The sequence below is a fragment of the Ranitomeya variabilis genome, chromosome 6, assembly GCF_051348905.1.
Source record: "Ranitomeya variabilis isolate aRanVar5 chromosome 6, aRanVar5.hap1, whole genome shotgun sequence".
NCBI lineage: Eukaryota > Metazoa > Chordata > Amphibia > Anura > Dendrobatidae > Ranitomeya > Ranitomeya variabilis.
Window position 1 is genome coordinate 182,307,627 of NC_135237.1, and position 21,232 is coordinate 182,328,858.

Here is a 21,232-nt window from a genome sequence, read left to right on the forward strand (position 1 = left end):
TCTGTAGGTCTCCCATCAAGGACAGGAAACCAACTGATGCGGGAGAGTGGTACCGCCCTTTTTATCTGTAGGTTTCCTGTCCTTGGTGGGCGGATCCCCTCTCTCCGTGGTGCCGTCATGGGCGACAGAGAAAAAATATTTTTTATTTTCACGGCTCTGAGTTATAAACTGTAGTGAAACACTTGGGGGTTCGAAGTTCTCACAACACATCTTGATAAGTTCCTTGGGGGGGGTCTAGTTTCCAATATGGGTCACTTGTGGGGGGTTTCTACTGTTTAGGTACATTAGGGGCTCTGCAAACGCAATGTGACGCCTGCAGACCAATCCATCTAAGTCTGCATTCCAAATGACGCTCCTTCCCTTCCAAGCTCTGCCATGCGCTCAAACGGTGGTTCCCCCCCCACATATGGGGTATCAGCATACTCCGGACAAATTGTACAACAACTTTTGGGGTCCATTTTTTCCTGTTACCCTTGGTAAAATAAAACAAATTGGAGCTGAAGTAAATTTTTTGTGAAAAAAAGTTAAATGTTCATTTTTATTTAAACATTCCAAAAACTCCTGTGAAACACCTGAAGGGTTAATAAACTTCTTGAATGTGGTTTTGAGCACCTTGAGGGGTGCAGTTTTTAGAATGGTGTCACACTTGGTTATTTTCTATCATATAGACCCCTCAAAATGACTTCAAATGAGATGTGGTCCCTAAAAAAAAAAAAAAAAAAAAAAATGGTGTTGTAAAAATGAGAAATTGCTGGTCAACTTTTAACCCTTATAACTCCCTAACAAAAAAAAGTTTTGGTTCCAAAATTGTGCTGATGTAAAGTAGACATGTGGGAAATGTTACTTATTAAGTATTTTGTGTGACATACAGTGGGGCAAAAAAGTATTTAGTCAGTCAGCAATAGTGCAAGTTCCACCACTTAAAAAGATGAGAGGCGTCTGTAATTTACATCATAGGTAGACCTCAACTATGGGAGACAAACTGAGACAAAAAAAATCCAGAAAATCACATTGTCTGTTTTTTTATCATTTTATTTGCATATTATGGTGGAAAATAAGTAATTGGTCAGAAACAAAATTTCATCTCAATACTTTGTAATATATCCTTTGTTGGCAATGACAGAGGTCAAACGTTTTCTGTAAGTCTTCACAAGGTTGCCACACACTGTTGTTGGTATGTTGGCCCATTCCTCCATGCAGATCTCATCTAGAGCAGTGAGGTTTTTGGCTTTTCGCTTGGCAACACGGACTTTCAACTCCCTCCAAAGGTTTTCTATAGGGTTGAGATCTGGAGACTGGCTAGGCCACTCCAGGACCTTGAAATGCTTCTTACGAAGCCACTCCTTCGTCACCCTGGCGGTGTGCTTTGGATCATTGTCATGTTGAAAGACCCAGCCACGTTTCATCTTCAATGCCCTTGCTGATGGAAGGAGGTTTGCACTCAAAATCTCACGATACATGGCCCCATTCATTCTTTCATGTACCCGGATCAGTCGTCCTGGCCCCTTTGCAGAGAAACAGCCCCAAAGCATGATGTTTCCACCACCATGCTTTACAGTAGGTATGTGTTATGGCTGGACCTGGTGGTTAGGAGCAACGGGAATGACCTGATAGTCAAAACTGCAAAATAGAGCGAGCTCTGGGAAGTGGGAGCTCTGCTGACCGCAGCCCTAATCTATTATCACACACACTAGAATTAGCCGTGGATCGTACCTGACTCTGCCTAGACGACTCTTCACAGCCTGAGAGGTAACTTCCCCTAAAGAGAAATATAGCATCACCTTGCCTCAGAGAAATTTCCCAAAGGAAAAGAGCAGCCCTCCACATATATTGACTGTGAGTTAAGAGGAAGGCACAAACATAGGAATGAGACAGGTTTCAGCAAAGGAGGCCCGACTTACTAAACAGACAGAAGATAGATAAAGGGATCTTTGCGGTCAGCACAAAAAACTACAAAAAGCCACGCAGAGTGAGCAAGAAACCCCCCGCGCCGACTTACGGCGCGGTAGGTGCCACTCTGCAACCCAGAGCTTCCAGCTAGCGAGACAATATCATGATAGCCAGCTGGACAAAACTTAGCAGGTACTCAGAAATATATTCAGCGCACAAATGAACAACAAATGAGCTTAACAGGGACTTAGCTTCTGCTGAAGTAGACAGGTCATCAGGAGATCCAAGTGAGATCTGAACCAGTACAGATACATTGACAACTGGCATCAGGTAACGATCTGAGCAGAGTTAAATAGAGGAACCAGCCCAGTCTTTAAACGATGCAGCTGAGGAAGCCACCTCCAGACCAGCAGCTCCACTTTCAGCCACTAGAGAGAACCCACGGACAGAACTCACAGAAATACAATTCCTGACCACAGGAGGGAGTTCCAGAACAGAGTTCACAACAGTACCCCCCCCCCCCTTGAGGAGGGGTCACCGAACCCTCACCAGAACCCCCCCGGCCGATCAGGACGAGCCAAATGAAAGGCACGAACCAAATCGGCAGCATGGACATCGGAGGCAAGAACCCAGGAATTATCTTCCTGACCATAGCCCTTCCATTTGACCAGATACTGAAGTTTCCGTCTCGAGATAAGAGAATCTAAAATCTTCTCCACCACATACTCCAATTCTCCCTCGACCAACACCGGAGCAGGAGGGTCAACGGAAGGAACCATAGGCGCCACATATCTCTGCAACAACGACCTGTGGAACACATTATGGATGGCAAAAGAAGCTGGAAGGTCCAAACGAAATGACACAGGATTGAGGATTTCAGAAATCTTATAAGGCCCAATAAAACGAGGCTTAAACTTAGGAGAAGAAACCTTCATAGGAACATAACGAGATGACAGCCAAACCAGATCCCCAACACGAAGTCGAGGACCAACACGGCGACGGCGGTTAGCGAAACGTTGAGCCTTCTCCTGTGAATGTCAAATTGTCCACTACATGAGTCCAAATTTGCTGCAACCTGTCCACCACAGAATCCACACCAGGAAAGTCCGAAGGATCAACCTGCCCTGAAGAAAAAACGAGGATGAAAACCAGAATTACAATAAAAAGGTGAAACCAAAGTAGCCGAACTGGCCCGGTTATTAAGGGCGAATTCAGCCAATGGCAAGGTGGTCACCCAATCATCCTGATCAGCAGAAACAAAGCATCTCAGATAGGTCTCCAAAGTCTGATTGGTTCGCTCAGTTTGGCCATTTGTCTGAGGATGGAAAGCAGAAGAAAAAGACAAATCAATGCCCATCTTAGCACAAAAGGACCGCCAAAACCTCGAAACAAACTGGGAACCTCTGTCCGACACAATGTTCTCCGGAATGCCATGCAAACAAACCACATGCTGGAAAAACAACGGAACCAAATCAGAGGATGAAGGCAACTTAGGCAAGGGTACCAAATGGACCATCTTAGAGAAGCGATCACAAACCACCCAGATGACCGACATCCTTTGAGAGACAGGGAGATCTGAAATAAAATCCATGGAAACATGCGTCCAGGGCCTCTTCGGGACCGGCAAGGGCAAAAGTAACCCACTGGCACGAGAACAGCAGGGCTTCGCCCGAGCACAAGTCCCACAGGACTGCACAAAAGCACGCACATCCTGGGACAAGGAAGGCCACCAAAAGGACCTAGCCACCAAATCTCTGGTACCAAAAATTACAGGATGACCAGCCAACACCGAACAATGAACCTCCGAGATAACCCTACTAGTCCATCTATCAGGGACAAACAGTCTCTCTGCAGGACAGCGGTCAGGTCTATCCGCCTGAAACTCCTGCAGAACCCGCCGCAAATCAGGGGAGATGGCAGACAAAATCACCCCCTCTTTGAGAATACCAGCCGGCTCAGAAACTCCCGGAGAATCAGGCACAAAACTCCTTGAAAGGGCATCAGCCTTCACATTCTTAGAAACCGGAAGGTATGAAACCACAAAATCGAAACGGGAGAAAAACAGTGACCATCGAGCCTGTCTAGGGTTCAACCGCTTGGCAGACTCGAGAAGTCAAATTCTTGTGATCCGTCAAGACCACCACGCGATGCTTGGTGCCCTCAAGCCAATGTCGCCACTCCTCGAATGCCCACTTCATGGCCAACAACTCCCGATTGCCAACATCATAATTATGCTCAGCAGGCGAAAACTTTCTAGAAAAGAAAGCACATGGCTTCATCACAGAGCCATCAGAACCTCTCTGAGACAAAACAGCCCCTGCTCCAATCTCAGAAGCATCAACCTCGACCTGAAAAGGGAGCGAAACATCTGGCTGACACCACAGGAGCCGAAGAAAAACGACGTTTCAGCTCCTGAAACGCCTCAACGGCCGCAGAGGACCAATTCACCACATCCGCACCCTTCTTGGTCAAATCAGTCAGTGGTTTGACAACACTAGAAAAATTAGCGATAAAGCGACGGTAAAAATTCGCAAAGCCCAGGAATTTCTGAAGGTTCTTCACAGATGTAGGCTGAGTCCAATCATAAATGGCCCGGACGTTAACTGGATCCATCTCGATAGTAGAAGGGGAAAAAATGAAGCCCAAAAGGGAAACCTTCTGAACTCCGAAGAGACACTTAGACCCCTTCACAAACAAGGAATTAGCACGAAGGACTTGGAACACCATTCTGACCTGCTTCACATGAGACTCCCAATCATCCGAAAAGACCAAAATATCATCCAAGTATACTATCATGAATCTATCCAGATACTTTCGGAAGATATCACGCATAAAGGACTGGAATACAGATGGCGCATTAGAAAGCCCGAATGGCATCACCAGATACTCAAAATGGCCCTCGGGCGTATTAAACGCGGTTTTCCATTCATCGCCCCGCTTAATACGCACAAGATTATACGCTCCTCGAAGATCTATCTTGGTAAACCAACTAGCCCCCTTAATCCGAGCAAACAAATCAGACAATAGAGGCAGAGGGTACTGAAATTTGACCGTGATTTTATTAAGAAGGCGGTAATCTATACAAGGTCTCAGAGAACCATCCTTCTTGGCCACAAAAAAGAACCCTGCTCCCAACGGTGACAACGACGGGCAAATATGCCCTTTCTCCAAGGACTCCTTTATATAGCTCCGCATAGCGGAGTGTTCTGGCACAGATAAATTGAAAAGTCGGCCTTTAGGAAACTTACTACCAGGAATCAAATTAATAGCACAATCACAATCCCTATGAGGAGGCAGGGCACTGGACTTGGGCTCATCAAATACATCCTGGTAATCCGACAAAAACTCAGGTACTTCAGAAGGAGTGGAAGAAGAAATTGACAACGCTGGAACATCACCATGGGCCCCTTGACAACCCCAACTGGACACACACACAGATTTCCAGTCCAATACTGGATTATGGACCTGTAGCCATGGCAAACCCAACACGACCACATCATGCAAATTATGCAACACCAAAAAGCGAATATCTTCCCGATGTGCAGGAGCCATGCACATGGTCAACTGGGTCCAGTACTGAGGCTTATTCTTGGCCAAAGGCGTAGCATCAATTCCCCTTAATGGAATAGGATGCTGCAAGGGCTCCAAGAAAAAACCACAGCGCCTGGCAAACTCTAAGTCCATCAAATTCAGGGCAGCGCCTGAATCCACAAACGCCATAACAGAGTAGGATGACAAAGAGCAAATCAAAGTAACGGACAAAAGAAATTTAGGCTGTATAGTTCCAATGGTGACAGACCTAGCGGACCGCTTAGTGCGCTTAGAACAATCAGAGATAGCATGAGTGGAGTCACCACAGTAAAAACACAGCCCATTCTGACGTCTGTGCTCTTGCCATTCAGTTCTGGTCAAAGTCCTATCACATTGCATAGGCTCAGGCCTCTGCTCAGAGGACACCGCCATATGGTGCACAACTTTCCGCTCCCGCAAACGCCGATCGATCTGAATAGCCAAGGACATTGATTCATTCAGACCAGCAGGCGTGGGGAACCCCACCATAACATCCTTAAGGCCCTCAGAAAGACCCTTTCTGAAAATCGCTGCCAGAGCACACTCATTCCATTGAGTAAGCACAGACCACTTTCTAAACTTCTGACAATACATTTCAGCATCATCCTGACCCTGACATAGAGCCAGCAAGATTTTCTCTGCCTGATCCACAGAATTTGGTTCGTCATAGAGCAATCCAAGCGCCAGAAAAAACGCATCTACATTAAGCAATGCAGGATCTCCTGGCGCAAGGGAGAATGCCCAGTCTTGAGGGTCACCACACAACAAGGAAATAATGATTTTTACTTGCTGACTAGGGTCACCAGAGGAGCGAGGTTTCAGGGCAAGAAACAGTTTACAATTATTCTTGAAATTCAGAAACTTTGATCTATCCCCAGAAAACAAATCAGGAATTGGGATTCTAGGCTCTAACATAGGATTCTGAACTATATAATCCTGAATGCCTTGTACCCTTGCAGTGAGATTATCCACACAAGAGGACAGACCTTGAATGTCCATATATACACCTGAGTCCCGAACCACCCAGAGGTCCAGGGGAAAAAAAAGACCAAACACACTGCAGAGAAAAATAAATGGTCTCAGAACTTCTCTTATCCCTCTATTGAGATGCATTAACACTTTTTGGCCAGTTGTACTGTTATGGCTGGACCTGGTGGTTAGGAGCACCGGGAATGACCTGATAGTCAAAACTGCAAAATAGAGCGAGCTCTGGGAAGTGGGAGCTCTGCTGACCGCAGCCCTAATCTATTATCACAAACACTAGAATTAGCCGTGGATCGTACCTGACTCTGCCTAGACGACTCTTCACAGCCTGAGAGGTAACTTCCCCTAAAGAGAAATATAGCCTCACCTTGCCTCAGAGAAATTTCCCAAAGGAAAAGAGCAGCCCTCCACATATATTGACTGTGAGTTAAGAGGAAGGCACAAACATAGGAATGAGACAGGTTTCAGCAAAGGAGGCCTGACTTACTAAATAGACAGAAGATAGATAAAGGGATCTTTGCGGTCAGCACAAAAAAACTACAAAAAGCCATGCAGAGTGAGCAAGAAACCCCCCGCACCGACTTACGGCGCGGTAGGTGCCACTCTGCAACCCAGAGCTTCCAGCTAGCGAGACAATATCATGATAGCCAGCTGGACAAAACTTAGCAGGTACTCAGAAATATATTCAGCACACAAATGAACAACAAATGAGCTTAACAGGGACTTAGCTTCTGCTGAAGTAGACAGGTCATCAGGAGATCCAAGTGAGATCTGAACCAGTACAGATACATTGACAACTGGCATCAGGTAACGATCTGAGCAGAGTTAAATAGAGGAACCAGCCCAGTCTTTAAACGATGCAGCTGAGGAAGCCACCTCCAGACCAGCAGCTCCACTTTCAGCCACCAGAGGGAACCCACGGACAGAACTCACAGAAATACAATTCCTGACCACAGGAGGGAGTTCCAGAACAGAGTTCACAACAGGTATGGTGTTTGATGGATGCAACTCAGTATTCTTTTTCCTCCAAACACGACAAGTTGTGTTTCTACCAAACAGTTCCAGTTTGGTTTCATCAGTCCATAGGACATTCTCCCAAAACTCCTCTGGATCATCCAAATGCTCTCTAGCAAACTTCAGATGGGCCCGGACATGTACTGGCTTAAGCAGTGGGACACGTCTGGCACTGCAGGATCTGAGTCCATGGTGGCGTAGTGTGTTACTTATGGTAGGCCTTGTAACATTGGTCCCAGCTCTCTGCAGTTCATTCACTAGGTCCCCCCGCGTGGTTCTGGGATTTTTGCTCACCGTTCTTGTGATCATTCTGACCCCACGGGGTGGGATTTTGCGTGGAGCCCCAGATCGAGGGAGATTATCAGTGGTCTTGAATGTCTTCCATTTTCTAATTATTGCTCCCACTGTTGATTTCTTCACTCCAAGCTGGTTGGCTATTGCAGATTCAGTCTTCCCAGCCTGGTGCAGGGCTACAATTTTGTTTCTGGTGTTCTTTGACAGCTCTTTGGTCTTCACCATAGTGGAGTTTGGAGTCAGACTGTTTGAGGGTGTGCACAGGTGTCTTTTTATACTGATAACAAGTTTAAACAGGTGCCATTACTACAGGTAATGAGTGGAGGAAAGAGGAGACTCTTAAAGAAGTTACAGGTCTGTGAGCCAGAAATCTTGATTGTTTGTTTCTGACCAAATACTTATTTTCCACCATAATATGCAAACAAAATGATAAAAAAACAGACAATGTGATTTTCTGGATTTTTTTTTGTCTCAGTTTGTCTCCCATAGTTGAGGTCTACCTATGATGTAAATTACAGACGCCTCTCATCTTTTTAAGTGGTGGAACTTGCACTATTGCTGACTGACTAAATACTTTTTTGCCCCACTGTATCTCTGTAATTTAATTGCATAAAAATTCAAAGTTGGAAAATTGCGAAATTTTAAACATTTTCGCCAAATTTCCGTTTTTTTTTCACAAATAAACACGGGTAATATCAAAGAAATTTTACCACTATCATGAAGTACAATATGTCATGAGAAAACAATGTCAGAATCACCGGGATCCGTTGAAGCGTTCCAGAGTTATAACCTCATAAAGGGACAGTGGTCAGAATTGTAAAAATTGGCCTGGTCATTAACGTGCAAACCACCCATGGGGGTAAAGGGGTTAAAAATCCTATCTGTTCTCAAGAATGGAGTGCATTTTAATTTTGTTTTACTGCTTGTTACTCACACTACATCTCCTAGGCAAGGAGCACAGCACTTACAAGCTCTTTCCAGCAGTACTTGTAAGCAATGCTCTGAAACTGATCTGTACACCTTCAGTATCCAGCTTCTTCCAGATGAAGCCACTGGAAGAAGCTGAAGTGAAATGCACATTGGGGTAAAGGTACATGGTACTGGTCGTTGCTTCTCATTTTCACCAAGCCTTCTTTAATAGGTAATACCTGAATTATTGATTCACATGCTTGCTGGGCTATTGTAACTATTTTAACTAACTGTTTAGCTGTGTACTGCTAGGGATTTTAGATATCCACAATGGCATGTAAAGTTTGGGAACCCCTGGTAACTGTTACAGTTATTGTGAAGTTACCGTAAGCAAGTTGAAGGTGAAATGCTATTTAAAGGTCTAAAGTTAAAGATTAAACATTTCCTTTGTATTTTATGCAAAAAAAAATAAAAATTATATATGTGTATGTATATATATATATATATATATATATATATATATATATATATATATATATATATACACATACACACACATACATATACACAATCGTGTTGAAAAGTCCTGCATAGGCGTGAAGAAAACTGTTTCATACCTCTGCATCTCTATAGTGAAGCTGGTGGAACATATATGTTTTTGTAATCCCTCATTGTATGCCATACTCATTTTTGAATGTCCCAATTTTATAAATTGCTATGGTATGCGCATTTTTGATAATTTTTTACAGCATAACCATACCTACACCAGTACAGTGTGTAGAATGGTGAACAGGTTTCTAAGTTCATTAACTTCCAATGCAAGTTCACACAGACTTAAATTTTACTTTTTAAGATTTATTATTTTTTATTTCAGAGTCCTGAAAAGGGCCTTTAGAGTGCATCTTTAGCTTCTAATACTTTATTGGCCAGCCTTTGCTCTTGAGCACCAGCTTGCATCTCTGTGGCATTGAGTGAACAAGCTTCTGCAGATGTTCACGAGTGATGATGTGGTTCCAGGCCTGTATCAGAGCCTCAATATACTCACTCTTGGTCCTTGGCTGTTTTCTAGATATCTCTAATGATACCTTGTGCCACAAATTTTCAATTGGATTGAGGTCCGGGGACTGGGCTGGCCAGTCAATAGTAGCCACCTTGTTCTTCCAACACCATTGGCTGCCATACAGCCCTAGACCATTACTTTAATCGGATGTTTCACAGAGAAGCTCAAACACTCTGGCTTGTACTCTTCATGTGGGAACCTTCTCACATAAGACTTGCCATCATTTCCTAAAATGCAAAAAGTGCTTTCATCACTAAATAGCACTTTTTCCCCACTCCTCCTTCCTCCATTTTAAATATTTCAATGCCCACAGTTTTCGCCTTTGTCTGGCTGTCATCAATGGCTTCTTTCGGGCCTTGCACCCTTTCAATCCTGCTTCCAAACATCTCTATCTAACAGTTGATGTTGCTACCTCAATATTGCACTTTTCTTGCCATTCTCGCAGAAGCTGAGGAGAGGTGAGTTTTCGATTGGCAAGGGATGTCCTTATCAGTACTCTATCCTCCCTTTTAGTTGACTTTCTGGGCAGACCAGATCTGGGCCTGTCCTGGGTAATTCCAAGCTGCTTATGTTTCTGCAAATTTCTTACGACTGTACTCTGATTACAGCCGACCTTCCTTGCGATCTGGGGGCCAGTATAACCCTCTTCATGTAGCACCACAACTCGCACACGATCCTCCGCTGACAAAAATCTGAAGGCTCCCATCATAAAACTCTACAGTATGATTCACTAGATAGACCAACAGAGATAAAACAAACAAAGCAGCAGATGTGATGCAATGTGATTGGCTGCCATATCCAGGTTATGATTGGTCATAAGAACCTCATCTGCGATTGGATAATTTTGGATCTGAAGCTGTACAATATTTAGTTGTGCTTTCAATTCCCATATTGTTGGAATAATTTCAGACAAAACTGCTTCAAAAGGTTAAAAATATTACAGGGAGAGAATGCAAAATTGTATTCTGAACAAAACCATATATAATATGTCATATTAGCATCGAAGATATTCAACAGAAAACGTTTCAAACTTGAAAAATCAATTTATTCTATGCAGGACTTTTGAACACACACATATATACATACATACATACACACACACACACACACACACACACACACACACACACACACACACAGTACAGACCAAAAGTTTGGACACCTTCTCATTTAAGATTTTTCTGTATTTTCATGACTATGAAAATTGTACATTCACACTGAAGGCATCAAAACTATGAATTAACTCATGTGGAATTATATACTTAACAAAAAAGTGTGAAACAACTGAAAATATGTCTTACATTCTAGGTTCTTCAAAGTAGCCACCTTTTTGCTTAGATGACTGCTTTGCACACTCTTGGCATTCTCTTGATGAGCTTCAAGAGGTAGTCACCGGGAATGGTCTTCCAACAATCTTGAAGGAGTTCCCAGAGATACTTAGCACTTGTTGGCCCTTTTGCCTTCACTCTGCGGTCCAGCTCACCCCAAACCATGTCGATTGGGTTCAGGTCTGGTGACTGTGGTGGCCAGGTCATCTGGCGTAGCACCCAATCAATCTCCTTCTTGGTCAAATAGCCCTTACACAGCCTGGAGGTGTGTTTGGGGTCATTGGCCTGTTGTTGTGTTGTTTTTTTTAAACTTTTGACCATGTTAGTTCCTTGAGACGACTTCAACCTGCGATGATCCGCTTTCTTGTGCTACACACAGCAATAACACAGGATTGCTGTATGTCTCAAAAATCATGGTCTCCTATGACAGGCACAGCGGTCTTCAGCAGACAAATGGCTGTTATGGCAGGTTATCAGAAGTGGCAGGAGCTCTGCATCACCATCACAGATCTTACACCTTATTTTATTTTAATGCTGTGATAAACTAAACAATGCAATCTGTTCTGAGCTACAATAGAAACATGCAGATGGCAACTTGAGTAAAACTGCAGGGTTATGAAATAAAACTTTACCTGAATAACGAGAATATCACGTTATGCAGTTCACCAAACAAGACTACTGCAGATAACAGAAGACCAGATCAACAGGAAAATACAAAAAGTGCCAAAGGGTAAAATAGTGCGCCTAAGGGCATATGGAAAAATGTGGCTATAAAGCAAAAATATATAGATTTGTATTTCTTTATTTTTTAATGTCTATGGTCACCTTTTACAGTTTAGATTACTGAACGTTAGGAGTCCGTTAGATGGCTACATTTTTTTTTGCTTTTGTTTACATCCGCCGGCTGCTTTTAGACCTGCTAATAGCCCATAATGGTGCACCACCACATTATGGGTGTCAGGTCCGGGCATTCCTACATGAACAGTTTCCTGGAAAGTGGATTGGTCATCGTGGGCCAGTTGAATGGCCACCAAGGTCTCCCGATCTGACCCCCTTAGACTTTTATCTTTGGGATCATCCGAAGGTAACTGTCTATGCTGTGAAGATACGAGATGTGCAGCATCTGAAACAACGGATATTGGAAGATGTGCTAGGATTTCTTCTGCGATGTTGCTATCAATGTGTCAAGAGTGGGAGAAGAGGGTTGCATTGACAATCCAACACAATGGGCAGCACTTTAAACACATTTTATAAGTGGTCATAAACTTGTAAATATCTCACGAAATAATAAAGTTACGTTAAAACGAATCACTATTGTTTTTCTTGTGAAATTCTCAATAAGTTTGATGCGTCACAAGACCCTCTTTCCATTGAAAAAAATAAAGTTGGATCCAAAATGGCCGACTTCAAAATGGCCACCATGGTCACCACCCATCTTGGAAAGTTTCCCCCCTCCCATATACTAATGTGCTACAAACAGGAAGTTGATATCACCAACCATTCCCATTTTATTTAGGTGTATCCATATAACTGACCCACCCTGTATATTGTCTGTACAAGTCCCTTCTAAGGCTATGTGCACACGTTGCGGTTTTTACCGCGGAACCGCAGCGATTTTGATACTGCGCGTCCGCAGCAGTTTCCATTGCGTTTACAGTAAACATGTAAACCAATGGGAAACCGCAAACCGCTGTGCACATGCTGCGGGAAAAACCGCGCAGAAACGCAGCGGTTTACAACCCGCAGCATGTCACTTATTTGTGCAGAATCGCAGCGATTCTGCACACATAGAAATGCATTGATCCGCTTACTTCCCGCATGGGGCTGTGCCCACGATGCGGGAAGTAAGCGGATAATGTGCGGTTGCTACCCGGGGTGGAGGAGAGGAAACTCTCCTCCAGGCCCTGGGAACCATATTTGTGGTAAAAAAAAAAAAAGAATTAAAATAAAAAATAATGCTATAGTCACCTCTCAGCGCTGCACGCGGCCGTCCGGTCTCAGGTTTGCTATGCGAGCAGGACCTGCGGTGACGTCGCGGTCACATGACCGTGACGTCACGAAGGTCCTTCTCGCACAGCATCTATGGAACCGGACCGCCGCGTGCAGCGCCGAGGAGATCGGGACGTCAGAGGGTGAGTATATAACCATTTTTTTTTCATTTTTAACATTACTATTGATGCTGCATATGCAGCATCAATAGTAAAACCAAAACCCGCAGCGGAAACCGGAAGACAAAACGTGATAAATCTGCAGGGATAACCGCAGCGGTTTTGCCCTGCAGATTTATCAAATCCGCTGCGGGAGAACCCGCAGGGACCCGAACCTACGTGTGCACATGGCCTAAGGGTACTTTCACATTAGCGTTGTGCACTGCACGTCGCAATGCGACGTTGCGGCGCACGGACGCATACTGTGGAAGCGCCGCACAACGGGGGCAGCGGATGCTGTTTTTCAATGCATCCGTTGCCCCACTGTGAGGTGCGGGGAGGAGGGGGCGGAGTTCCGGCCGCACATGCGCGGTCGGAAATGCTGGACACGACGCACCAAAAAACGTTACATGCAACGTTTTTTGGTGGTATGCGATGTGTGGCAATGCATAGCACTGCGTCGCTAATGCAAGTCAATGGAGAAAAAACGCATCCTGCAAGCACTTTTGCAGGATGCGTTTTTTCTACAAAACGACGCATAGCGACGCAGTGCACGACGCTAGTGTGAAAGTAGCCTAAAATGTAAAGTGCTGCGGAATATGCTGGCGCTAAAGAAATAAAAATAATAATTATTATTATTATACTACCAGATATCACTGAGGAGCAAAGCTAGATTATATTACCGGATATCACTGAGGAGCAAAGCTAGACTATACTACTGGATATCACTCTGGAGCAAAGCTAGACTATACTACTGGATATAACTCAGGACCTGCACAAGATAAGTAATGTAAAATGCTTACAAAGTCAAACAGCTCTGATGCAGACTACATATCTGGATATGACCAGATTAGGGCTATTCATGTGCATCCTACCCATGTGGCTTTACTGTAAGGGTACATGCACACAGGAGGGAAATGCTGTTGATTTTCAATCTAGATTTGTGGATGGAAAATCCACTGTGGAAACAGTTGCAGAAAGAAGAGATTTTCCACACAGAAATTGACTTGGGTTGAATATTTTCTAATCAGCAGTAAGCAAAAATCACATTCTTTGTGGAAGTCATAATATGCATACAAATTGCAAGTTTTGGCCAGAGTTGTCAAAGCTAATTTCCAATATATTTGTAATAAGGGGCGTAACTACCACAGTCGCAGCGGTCACCGCTGCGACCGGGCCTGGCAGGTCAGGGGTCCGGTAGGTGAGAAGCACCCGACTTCCCCCGCCGCCACATTGAACTAAACCCAATTCAAAGCAATGATGGAGGAGAGAGCGTCAGCCGACGCTCCCTCTACCATCATTCCCGACACTGCGGGTGCGCGATGACATCACTTCATCGTGCACCCGCTGTGTGCATGGCCCAGGCAGTGCAGCATCTGCACAGGTGATGGCGGCTGCCATATTGGCGGAGCCTGTGGCGCCTGCTGGGACTGGGAACAGGCGGCTCCGGAGCTGGCGGTCGGTGCATGGACCGAGCCGCCTAGGAGGGGGATGCCACAGCGGCTCAGCCATGTGGAGGACCGGAATATGGAGGTGTACGGGAAAAGCGGCAGTGAGGTGTGTCTGCTGCCTGTGTGTTGCCGTCCCCAGCCCCCTGTGACACCAGCCTCGTTTCCTCCCTGCTCTCCCGTGCCCCATGTCCCTGTAGGTCCCCCGGTTCAGGTCATTGTGCTCCTCCGGGCCCATGTACACTCCTTGTCCCTCCTCCCCTGGTCCCCCAATGCTCCCCATCTCCCATGCCCTGAGTCCTCCTGCACCCCCCATGCACTCCCTGCCCTTGTCCCCGTGTGACCAGCCTGCCCTGCTCTCAAGTCTCCCCTTTCTCACCGTATTCCCCATCTACCCTGTCCTCGTAATCCCTGTGCCCTTCTTTCCTGCTCCCAAGTTTTCCCACCGTCCCCTTGCAGCGCCGTCTCCCCGTGCATACCTATCTACTCTGCCCTCAGAGTCCCCTTCTACCTGTCTCCATTGCCTCTTGTGCCCTTCTCCCCTTCCTCCTAGTCCCCTTGTGTCTGTCGCCCTTGTCCCCGTGTGTCAGTCTCCCTTGCCCACTAGTCCCCGTGTGTCAGTCTCCCTTGCCCACTAGTCCCCGTGTGTCAGTTTCCCTTGCCCACTAGTCCCCGTGTGTCAGTCTCCCATGCCCACTAGTCCCCATGTGTCAGTCTCCCATGCCCACTAGTCTCCCTGGCCCACTAGTCCCCGTGTGTCTCCTTGTGACACTCTCCCTTGCGCCCTTCTCACCTGCCTCCTAGCCCCCTTGTGCCTGTCTTCCTTGCTCCCTAGCCCCCCTGTGCCCGTCTCCCCTAGCCCCCTTATGTCCTTCTGCCCTGCCCCCTAGTCACCGTTTGCCCATGTCTTTCTCCCCGCCCCTGTATGGAGGGGCTGCATTATATTCTATGGGGGTTACATTATAATTAGTGAAGAGCGTGTGTATTTGTTGCTGGGGATTTCCCGAGCCCGCTCGGGTGACCTAGTATTTATGACTGCTCGGAGATTTAGTTTTCATCCCGACAGCTGAATGATTTACAGCTAGTAGCCAGCCTGAGTACATGTGGGGGTTGCCTGGTTGCTAGGGAATCCCCACATGTAATCAAGCAGGCTAGTAGCTGTAAATCATTCAGCTGCCGTGATGAAAACTAAATCTCCAAGCAGTCATAAATACTCGGAGGTCACCCGAGCGTGCTCGGGAAAACCCGAGCAACGAGTACACTCGCTCATCACTAATTATATTGTATGGCGGGGCTACATTATACTTTTGTGGGGTGGCTGCATTATACTGTACGTGGGCTGCATTATACTGTATCGAGGACTATGGGGGAATACATTATACTATATGAAGAACTATGGGGTGCATTATACTATGGGAAGTAACTTGCACGACATGGATGACGATGGCGGAACATTATACTATATGGAGCACTATGAGGAGTGTATTATACTTCTTATATGAATCCCCATGACTTCTATGTAAGCCCCTGATGAGTTTTTTTTTTTTATACATTACATAATGGCAGTATGGGGGACAAATATATACCAGGATGGGGCACCGGATAGTTACGCCAGTGGTCACACTATACAATTTTGCAATAAAGCTATAGTGTGCGAAATGAATAGGGAGAATGTGAATTTGGGTGGAATTGGGCATTGGGATGGGGGGGGGGGGCGGGGCATTTGAAAGTTCGCACCGGGGCCTATAACTTTGTAGTTACGCCACTGTTTGTAATGCTACAGCCTGTATGGTGTGTACAGGAGGTATATATGTGCAATAGCCCGTATGTGTGTACAGGAGATATATACCGTATTTTTCGGATTATAAGACGCACCCCAAGTTTTCATGAGAAAAATAGGAAAATAACTTTTTTTTAATAAAATGGTAGTGCTTCTTATAATTCATGCGTCTTATTGCTTACCGGCGGTGGTGGCTGAGGTGAAGCGGGGGTCCCAGGGTCGCTGGTGGAGGAGGCAAGAGTAGAGCGTTGCCGCAGGCTGGAATGAGTGGGTGTTCCAAAGTGCGGCACGCCGCTGCAGGTGTCCCGGTGGCGGTGCTGCGCTGTGTCCACTGTTGCGGTGCTGTGTCCCCGATTTTGCGGGGAGCTCTCATCTCCCGAGATCTCGGCACCGAAATCTCGATCTGCGCTTGCGCCGCCTCCCGGCGGCCATTTTCCCGAAGTCCACCACCGCACAGGAAACCATGGAAGAACTTGCCGGGGGCTCTGGCCTTTCACAAAATGTCGGCAGAGCCCCCTGCAGCACCAGGGACACAGCACAGCGGCACGCCGATAAGGTATATCCACATTATAAGACACCCCCCCCCAAAAAAAAAAAAAAAAAAATTAGGGGGGGGGGGGGGGGGGGAGTGCGTCTTAGAATCCGAAAAATACGGCATGTGCTTGTGATACAAATGAGACAAGAATGTCTGAATGTATGTGTAGATAGTGATTTCACGTATCTATTGCCATTAACTGAGTAAAACAAGACAAAATGGAAGCGGGAAAGTGCCCTCAGAGTGACCTATTTGTATTGTATGAGGAGATGTGGCATAAACAGCTATGTACGCATGCGCAGCGGCATTCTTGTAGTGTGAGGAAAATATTCTCGAGGGTGAACAACAAGATAAGCATGGAATTTGTACAATAACAGCTCGTGATCTGTAAAATAATAAGTTATATGAGAAAAATGCCAGTACGCATGACGAAACTGAATCCAGTTTTAAGTGTATAAAACAGGACGGCATTTAGGTGGGGGTAGGGACATTCCAGGAGACTTTATGGACGCATAACTTCTGTGATGATGTGTTACCGAATATTTCCTTCTCATCAGTCGAGTCCCCCGGCAGGGAAGTGATGTTACAATATTTGGTAATTATATAGTTGCTTACTTTCTCTATTATATAGATGATGATTATGATCATGTAATGTTAGGCTAGCGCTGTTATAATTCATGTGCCTGTAGTACATATATCAAATCATAGCTTAAATTGTTGATTATTAAACTTTATTTCATTATTAATAAAATATAAATTGTTTTACCGAAATAAAGACCTAGTAGTCTTCTTGCCTAATTAGTATATTAGTGAGCGCTACGTAAGTAAGGGGTTTTCCCCTCCCGGAGTGAAAACTCGGTAAGACAGTGCTACACCCTGTATGGTTCTTTAAAAGGCAGACGCCGAAACGTGCGTCGGGATGGACGCATCCTTGGGACTTCTCTGGACCCCTTTTCACCCACCAGTTGCTCACAGGTAGATATCATATGGCATCATAGCAATATGTTCACATTATGGCTACACTTTTTTTGGCACTGTCCATATGTCCACCAATTAATTACCGTAAATTGACAGAACTGCACTAGCATCTTAGTTAAGATTTTTTTTTTTTTTGCCACATTCTATATTTGCTTTTATGAGGGTCCACCTCTATTAACCCTTATTCCCTGTCATATTTGCAGCACCATATATTTGTATTTTGCATTTTATTCACCATTTTACTTTACTGTGCCATGCTGACAGCAGTAATATTTATAACATTAACGTATTTGCACCTTGTATATTGCATCCCCTTTTTCATTCCTAGAGCATTTGGCCGCTCCTCTATCGTTGTTTTATCAGTATATTAAATAAAATATATCTTTTTACACGTTATTGGGTATAAATTCATTTTTTTCTTCCTTTTGTTATGAGATATATTATATATCCACAGCTCTGGAAAAAAAGAGACCACTGCAAAATGTTCAGTTTCTCTGATCTTTATAGGTATATTTTTTTAAGTAAAATGTAAATTGTTCTTTTATTCTATAAACTTCTGACAACATGTCTCCGAATTTCCCAGCAATAATTTTTTTTTTTTCTGACAAAGAAAATGGTCAAAATTAAAAAAACAAACAAACAAAAAAAAACACCAGTGCTTTCATTCCTCAAATAATGCAAAGAAAACAAGTTCATAATCATTTAGAAACAACAATACTAATGTTTTAACTCAGGAAGAGTTCAGAAATCAATATTTTGTGGAATAATCGGAATTTTTAATCACAGCTTTCGTGCGTCTTGGCATACTTTCCACCAGTCTTTGACACTACATATTCTACAGCCTGTATGATGTGTGCAGGATATACGCTACAGCCTGTATGGTGTGTGCAGGATATACGCTACAACCTGTATGGTGTGTGCAGGATATACGCTACAGCCTGTATGGTGTGTGCAGGATATACGCTACAGCCTGTGTGGTGTGTGCAGGATATACGCTACAACCTGTATGGTGTGTGCAGGATATACGCTACAGCCTGTGTGGTGTGTGCAGGATATACGCTACAGCCTGTGTGGTGTGTGCAGGATATACGCTACAACCTGTATGGTGTGTGCAGGATATACGCTACAGCCTGTATGGTGTGTGCAGGATATACGCTACAGCCTGTGTGGTGTGTGCAGGATATACGCTACAACCTGTATGGTGTGTGCAGGATATACGCTACAGCCTGTATGATGTGTGCAGGATATACGCTACAGCCTGTATGGTGTGTGCAGGATATACGCTACAGCCTGTATGACGTGTACAGGATATGTTACAGCCTGTATGATGTGTGCAGGATATACGCTACAGCCTGTATGGTGTGTGCAGGATATACGCTACAGCCTGTATGACGTGTACAGGATATGTTACAGCCTGTATGACGTGTACAGGATATGTTACAGCCTGTATGACGTGTACAGGATATGTTACAGCCTGTATGATGTGTACAGGATATGTTACAGCCCGTATGATGTGTACAGGATATACGCTATAGCCTGTATGATGTGTGCAGGATATATGCTACAGCCTGTATGACGTATGCAGGATATGTTACAGCCTGTATGATGTGTACAGGATATGTTACAGCCCGTATGATGTGTACAGGATATACGCTATAGCCTGTATGATGTGTGCAGGATATATGCTACAGCCTGTATGACGTGTGCAGGATATGTTACAGCCTGTATGACGTGTACAGGATATGTTACAGCCTGTATGATGTGTACAGGATATGTTACAGCCCGTATGATGTGTACAGGATATACGCTATAGCCTGTATGATGTGTGCAGGATATATGCTACAGCCTGTATGACGTGTGCAGGATATGTTACAGCCTGTGTGGTGTGTGCAGGATATGCTACAGCCCGTATGATGTGTACAGGATATGTTACAGCCTGTATGATGTGTGCAGGATATACGCTACAGCCTGTATGGTGTGTGCAGGATATGTTACAGCCTGTATGATGTGTGCAGGATATGTTACAGCCTGTATGATGTGTACAGGATATGTTACAGCCTGTATGATGTGTACAGGATATGTTACAGCCCGTATGATGTGTACAGGATATATGTTACAGCCTGTATGATGTGTGCAGGATATGTTACAGCCTGTATGATGTGTACAGGATATGTTACAGCCTGTATGATGTGTACAGGATATGTTACAGCCCGTATGATGTGTACAGGATATACGCTATAGCCTGTATGATGTGTGCAGGATATTGTTATGAAGGACTGTCACATGGATAAACATTGCACCTTATGTCCCAATCTTCCTACAATATCATTCTCGGTCTTCAGTACCCGGAGGTTGGGGGGCTGTGCCCTGTCCCTACAGAATGGCAGGTGAAACCCCCAGGTACCAGCGGACAGCTCCCATCACCAGGACATGGGCAGGGACTGGCAGAACTTTCCCCAGTCATCGTGCACACAGAAGCATGCAGGAGGCTGACGCCACAGGTACACACACAGCGGTAAGGAGGGCATGTAATACACAGCCTGCACATGGGAAGTTTCTCACCTGGCAGCCCTTCTTATGGTGGAAGCCCACCACCACAATATGCAGCACAGGCCCTGCTCTGGTCGCAGGGGTCTCTTCCCCAACCTGGGCATCCATGCGTGACGTCACAGAGACACGGTCCGTTTCGCCGTGGCCACTAGGGGGCAGACCTGAACGGTTTCGTGCTGGCACCTTCCTGCAGCGCTCTTGTACTTCCGAGGGCCGTACACCAGCAGCACTAATACTGGACTAACCCAGGCACCGTGCATGTAGTGCCGAGTGTGCGGTCCACGCCTCTCCCTGCCATGCGGACCTGCCCTGTCAGTCTCCAACCTCCCTCCTTCCTACTATTTGCCTGCAGTCACATGTCAGTGACAGGTTCAGAGTGACGTCATCGCGCCAGCTTCCGCCCTCAACCATTGAGCGATCACGTGACCAGGATTCAGCCGCGGGATTGGTGGGCGGGGATGGGTGTACTATGCACGCAGTTTGTGGTGGAAGTGGCCACCAGTAGCTGCTCGGTCCGTGTCATATGGCGGTGGCTAGAGACGTTCTCGGTAACGTCTGGTGCTTGCCTCTGCGGGAATAGCCGCTGCTCTGAGGAAAACAACTCGGCGTGCTCTGAACCTTGACTATAGGCATTGGGGAAAAAGGCCATATTGTGTCTGTATTGGCGCCTGTGAAATCCAGAATTTATCTATGAGTGGTCGGAGTGGTAATCTGAGGAGAAACGCTTCGTGTGAACCAGCGCCAT

At 45.4% G+C, this 21,232-nt stretch overlaps 1 protein-coding gene across 2 annotated transcripts in view; it reads right to left on the reverse strand.

Moving 5' to 3' along the window:
• Positions 1 to 20,895, reverse strand: part of AVL9 (AVL9 cell migration associated) — a 110,193-nt gene extending 89,298 nt beyond the window's left edge. For both annotated transcript variants that reach the window (XR_013216878.1, XM_077269300.1), the window contains exon 1: positions 20,500 to 20,895. Coding sequence is in view for 1 of the 2 variants with exons in the window: in XM_077269300.1 (XP_077125415.1) it covers positions 20,500 to 20,595 (96 nt within the window). In the remaining variant the exon portion in view is untranslated. The remainder of the gene's footprint in view (positions 1 to 20,499) is intronic.
• Positions 20,896 to 21,232: the final 337 nt, after the last annotated feature.